This window comes from Austrofundulus limnaeus, unplaced genomic scaffold (assembly GCF_001266775.1).
Source record: "Austrofundulus limnaeus strain Quisiro unplaced genomic scaffold, Austrofundulus_limnaeus-1.0 Scaffold100, whole genome shotgun sequence".
Taxonomy (NCBI): domain Eukaryota; kingdom Metazoa; phylum Chordata; class Actinopteri; order Cyprinodontiformes; family Rivulidae; genus Austrofundulus; species Austrofundulus limnaeus.
In genome coordinates this window covers 826,350-832,529 of record NW_013952502.1, presented here as the reverse complement: position 1 = coordinate 832,529, position 6,180 = coordinate 826,350, and the positions used below count along the sequence as shown (strand labels likewise).

The 6,180-nt window shown below is 37.2% G+C and overlaps 1 protein-coding gene across 1 annotated transcript in view; it reads left to right on the top strand.

Annotated features, from left to right (window-relative positions):
- Positions 1–1,496: 1,496 nt before the first annotated feature.
- Positions 1,497–6,180, top strand: part of ube3c (ubiquitin protein ligase E3C) — a 25,994-nt gene continuing 21,310 nt past the window's right edge. The window contains exons 1-10 of the mRNA XM_014013344.1: positions 1,497–1,625; positions 2,138–2,248; positions 2,366–2,419; positions 2,773–2,847; positions 3,326–3,472; positions 3,574–3,689; positions 3,798–3,955; positions 4,507–4,660; positions 5,481–5,701; positions 5,825–5,976. Coding sequence (XP_013868798.1) covers positions 2,183–2,248; positions 2,366–2,419; positions 2,773–2,847; positions 3,326–3,472; positions 3,574–3,689; positions 3,798–3,955; positions 4,507–4,660; positions 5,481–5,701; positions 5,825–5,976 — 1,143 coding nt within the window. The 5' untranslated portion in view covers positions 1,497–1,625; positions 2,138–2,182. The remainder of the gene's footprint in view (positions 1,626–2,137; positions 2,249–2,365; positions 2,420–2,772; positions 2,848–3,325; positions 3,473–3,573; positions 3,690–3,797; positions 3,956–4,506; positions 4,661–5,480; positions 5,702–5,824; positions 5,977–6,180) is intronic.

Sequence of the window (6,180 nt, the reverse complement as noted above, 5' to 3'; positions counted from 1 at the left end):
TGTGTGTGTGTGTGTGTGTGTGTGTGTGTGTGTGTGTGGCCGTGTGTCTGCTACTTGGTGGGGACGATTTCTCAGGAAAATGTTTTCACGAGCATTGCAGCTTCAAGGAAGATATCTGACACCCCAACCCATTCTCACTGACACCCACGTCCAGGTTTTGAGGCTCACAACGTTCTGCCTATKGGGAGGGGGTGGACTGAATGGTCCGGGGTCATTCTTATATTCATTAGTTCTGATTACGCATCTGTGGGTGAAAACGTCTTGAAGGGACGCTGCTGTTGGTCATTTCTTTGAACCACAGTTCAGACAATGTCATGCATGTTCCATTTAGCTGAAACTGAGTGAGAAAGCAATGTCCCAACAAGCACACTGCTCAATATCACTTTGAAGCAATTACAAGGACATCAGGCTTCTTAGCGAGCTATAAGTAAAGCAATTGTGTGTCCAATATCCAATTGTCTGCCATCCTTGCATTCTTAGAAAACTATAGTAAATTAAAAGGAACAATATTAATAAAGAACATTAATATGAGTTCATTTCAGAAAGATAAGCATTCAGAAATAGAGAATGAAATTCACCTTTTAGTTTAAAACAAAAGAATGACTTGGCAGCAAAAAATTATGTGAACCAAGGATAACGCATAACAATACTTGACAGGACGGTGTGAGAACTGAATATCTGTACAGAGATGGGAACACCTGGTATAATGACAACTGGAGACAAGTGGAAGTGGGCATTTAGGAGAAATTAAATGATGACACAGGGAAACTAAAAGAATACAAAACATACTGTACAGAAAAACAACAAGGAACAAATAAATAATAAAAATGCATTCATATACAAAAAGCTAACAACCAAACTGACATAATAAAACTGACAACAGTTCATTTAGCAGTTTTCACATCCATATAAATTCAGGGAATTTTCGCTGCACATTTCAATAATAACTGCCTGAGAAAACTCAGATTTGTGACAGACATTTGTAGACATGCAGAATATTATAAATACAAACACCAGACCCCATCATTCCAATTTAAAAAATCTATACAAATTAATATATTTTAAATGCAATTTTAATGTTAATCTAATATTTTGTTAGCTTATTTCTCACTATGTGCAGCTTTACAGTGCAGTTAGTTTCCAAATCTATAGAAAAGTTAAAAATTTTCAACATATTAGAGAAAAATATAGAAAGGAATCCAAAAAAGTGTATTTGTTTTGTAATTGAAATTTGTTCTTTTATTTCATCCAAACTTTTAAAAACATAATTATAAACCAGTAAAGTTAAAGTTGTGTTATTAAGAAGGTTTTAAGATTCTTTACAGGTTTTATTTTGCAGAAGAGAGGTAAACAYAAGGTGAAGGTAGAATATGATACGTCCCCATAAAAGTAGTAATTCAAATACTCACACACAAATAGATGCTTCTCATGGCTCGAGTTAAAAGGCGGGTCAGGTAAGATTGACATAAATTCTGTCCAATCAGCGACCAGGCGTGAGCAGGAACCGGATGTAGCTAACWGTGTTGTGTTTCCAGACAGGAGGAAAGGACTTGACGTTTGGGTTTACCTCATGAACCTTCTCTGTGTCAGTATTTGTGTTTCACTCCTTCGTTCAAAAGTCAAAGGTAAACAGTTCATTGTTGGTGTATGACTTTAAGAGTTTGTCTTGTAAAATAAATTCTGTCAAGACGTGCGGTATGAATAAATGTAAAGTTAGCCTGTTTGAGTCCTTAGCCGGTGGCTAGTTAGCAGCAGTGCTAACGTAAAGAAAATCGAACCAAAATTCACGTAAAAAAGATCCGTGCTGTCACTTATTTTTATACACTGTTCAGTATATCTGTATCCTCTTTGTTATCTGGCATCGGAAAGCATTAAAACCCCTTACATAACACTGACAGCTGCTGAGTCATGCTAACTATTGTTGCAGCCAAAACTAAGAAGACCATAGGTCTGACTAGGTATTTAACAGCTTACTTTTCCAGTTGCCCCATGAACCCCAAAGTAACAGTTCAATCTTCATTAATTTAACAAGCTGAGTGTGTTTTAAAATTAGAGCAAAGTCACGCTTTCTTGGGCTGTTTTTTGTGTAATTTCGGTATGACTAAAGTATTGCAACGTTGTTTCATTTTCTGTTTAGAAATCGGTGAAAACTGCTGAATCAATCGATGGGAAAAATCTAACAATGTTCAGCTTTGAGGGAGATTTCAAAACAAGACCCAAGGTCTCACTGGGAGGGGCAAGTAAAAAGGTAAATGTCATGAGATCATTACTGTTATAATCAGTCGAGTTCTTCAACAATCCATACAGGAGTTACAAAGCACATTATTTTCTGCATCTTTTAATTGTCTTGTGTGTTACTCTTCAGGAGGAGAAAGCATCTTTGTTGCATCGGACTCAAGAAGAAAGACGAAAACGAGAGGTAATGTCCCTGTAAATGTATGTGTGATATTATGAAAGAACTACTGATGAGGCTGCTCTTAAACAAAGCAGTTATCATATAAAAAGATTTTAATGTATTTTGTTGCAAAAAGTTGATAAATGACTGTACTAATATTGTACATCCAGAATAAAATGTATTATGGCTAATAGGATGCAGTTTATTTTATACTATATTTTCTAGGCTATTGTTACTGACCTACTAGCTATATTCCGATTGTGACAATTGTGTATAGTTATTAGTTCTGTCTGATGAGTTTCAAAACACTAAAATATTGGTGCTTTGGTCCAATCACTGTTTCATTTATTCCTAAAATATGCTTTTGAATGGTTTAGGATGAAAGAAAACGACTGAAGAATGCCATCATCATTCAGTCCTACGTACGTGGCTACCAGGACTTAAAACAACAGGTGTGTCTRTATTTGTTTCTACTCATATGGACAGAAGGTTTCAGTCTCTTAATAGCAGCTCAGAGTAGAGTTTTTGCTTTGAGTTCAAATAGTTTGAGCATCTAGTCRTGATGGAGGAGGCTTCAGGATGGACTCAGAACTCACTGTAGATACTGTCACCAGCATGTCTCTAGAGTTCCTTGGTRTCTCCTGAGATGAAATGAGGAATGTAGCTGGAGAGAGGTAAGTCTTAAAATCTCTGCTCATGGATGAGCAGATGCTTAAAATTTGTTTTGTTGTTGTTGGTCACTTGTAACTCTGAAAAAGTAGGAAATCTAGTTGATATTCTCCTWCTGGATGGAAGGATGAACAAGTTTGTATCTGATTTGTTTTTTAATATTTGCATTTAGCATGTTGTTTGAGGAGTGGAGCATCCTCTTAAATTATCATTATTGATTTTTTTTAATTTACTTTTTTGGTTCCCTCTTTGTTTCAACAGTATGCCACTCAGAGGGCTAAGTTTGATGAGTGTGCCAGCCAGTCACAAGCAGCAGGAGCTCAGCATGTCATGGATGGTGCTGCTCTTTGCCTCTTATCAAGACAGCTTATATTTTTTTATAGACAAAATGTGGATGCGCATAGATTGGTAAGAATGCAAAATCACGTGGCACTGTTGGTTTCAAACATGCTCTTCTAACCTGTTGTTACATGTGTAGTTCCTAAAACAGTTTCTTTGTATTTCTGCAGGTATGGTTATGCCAGAACCTGGTGAAGCACAACAGTCAGTTTGTGAAGCTGTTAGTTGGCCCGCAGAGRCAAACGTGTATGTTTCAGATCAAAAGAATCTTGGGCTTCTGTTGCAGGTATGGTTCTTTAAGTGAATATTGGTGTAAACACACAGTAAGTTGTTAGGATTATTATTTAAAGAAGAATAAGCCAACATTAACTCACTTGTTGTCTCTTCTTCCCAGGCTCCTGCAGAGCTGCACGGACGAAAGTTTAAATGTTGCAGTTCCCATGCGCATGCTAGAAATCTTTTCTACAGAGAAAACCTATCTTCCTATTATTCCAGATGCTAACTATGTAGCTTCTTTACTCGAGCAGATTTTGCACTATATGGTTCAGAAAGGTAAGCTGTCTCTGCTGTAGTTTACTTATTRGGAATAAAAGGTAATTTTATTAAATATGTTGTTGCTTTAATGGCTTCCAATATGAGCTTTAATTTATTGTTTCTGCAATGAATGTAGAAATATATATTTTGAGGGCTGGCTATTTTAGAATTTCAATATGGGTTTTATTTAGTAGTTTGCAGAAAACAAAACYAGCATTGCAAACATTAAATACCTGACTGTGAATTGTTGGAGAGAGCAAACAGAAATGTTTAATATTTTATTTTTTTTGTTTCTGTACAGCTCTGTGGCTCAGACAAAACAATAACTCTCAACTTTTTTCTAGAGTATTTGGCCGCTAAAAATTATTCTGATACAGCATCTGTTTAGTTTTCAGCATTATGTCTGCTCACAAAGATTTTATTAAAGACRCATTATGAGCCCTAAAGAGGGATGGGCTCAACTTTCACATCTTGAAGTTTTATAATCACAACATCAAACATGTCTTTCTGCATTTTGCTTAACTTACCTGAAAATTCCATTCAAACTTCTCTTTTTGGCCTTTTGTCAGGATACTACAGGTCGCTGTACATTCTTGTGAATCACAGACTCCCCTGCAGTCTGGAGTACAGTGACACTCCCTCTATTCCTCTGGCAAGCACACTGTTGGAGCACATCCTCAAACCTCTGCACTTTACTTACTCCTCCTGCACAACAGGCGCAAGGTACACACAGAAAATACCCCTCATCTAAAGAAAATACCCAGGTGTAGGAAAGAGATTGGAAAAAGTGTTAGGATCAGATCTAAAAGCTTAACTGCTTAATTACATCTTATTTGTGTTTTAATCCCATTTTATTTCTAAATAATCTAATAATTTAGGCAATATTTGTGAGTGTTGGGGAAGTACTGACGTACTAAATTATTTGATGTGTTTGTGGAAGATTTTTGTCTCACAAGCTAGCCATGTCTGCAGACCCCCCACTATCTACTATAAACACTACTGAAGATAAGTGTGTACTCGTAGATACTAAATGTTTTAGTCTCCAGTGAAATCTTTAAACGTATCCGTTGAATTAATCAGACAAACTGCAGCAGTCTTTGTCCCTTTTTAGTCATTGGTGAAGCAGTAATTGTTTCAGAGACCATTGACAAAATGCCATAAAAGACCCCAGACTTGCCCGTTTGCTGCAGTGCAGAAAATCAGACTGTTTGCTCTCAGGTTGAGACATTCCTAATAACAAAAGACAGGAGGACTTCCTTTCTTTTTTTGAAGAAATGCTAGGCGGGAGAAACTTGTCYACACACTGATTCTAACAGTTAATTATCTCTCTTGACCCGCCGATGTGTGACTGGGCTAAACAAAGCTGCTTTATTTGGAGAGACAATATTGGCAGACTTGTGAACTAAAAAAACAAAACAAAAAAATTCAGAGAAGTGTTAAAACTGTTTAGCTAATCAGCAGTGTATTGTTCAGATTTTTGTTTCCATTTGGTAACGTTTCACAGTGCACTGACAACTTTCTTTTTTGTTTGTTTGTTTGGTAGGCAGTTTGTGTTTGCAGCTTTTACCGAGGAGTTCATCTCTGCACCGTTTACCGAGCAGATATTTCACTTTTTTATCCCGGCACTATCCGACCGCTGTCTCCTATTTCCATTTGAGGCCTTCCTGAACTCCCTTCAGACCACAATTTCCTCCTCTTCAGCAGCACAGAGCCAGGCGCCGTGGCTCTTTTACTTTCTCCTTTCTGCAGGGGAGAACTGCTTAAGTAAGTGCCACGTTTAGGAGCTGTGTGAACTGTGCATCTTCTCTTTCTACACATGAACACTTCACAGAGAGAAAGTCAGAATCGGGTGTAGTGTACAGTGATGATGTGTGTGTGTGTTGATAGACTCACTATCAGAGGAGGGTCACCTGCTGTACCTTCAAGCTCTGCAGACGCTGCTTCCACTGCTGCCCGTGTCAGAAAACACAAGCAAGCCAGAAGTGAACAGTGACTCTGAGGATGATGATGATCCTAACCTCCACTCTTTACCAATGCAGGTAAAGACATCAGCACATTAATTTACTTAATAAAAAAGCTGATGCTCATGTAAAGTTTTTATTCATGATTTATTTGAGGCATCTTGGATACAAGAGATGGTATGATCACAATGCTTATTGTAAGGGTTTATTTTGTTGTTGGATGCAAAATATCATCTTACCCTATTTTCAATGCAACTTCTATTCACGTTATGTGTTTTATAT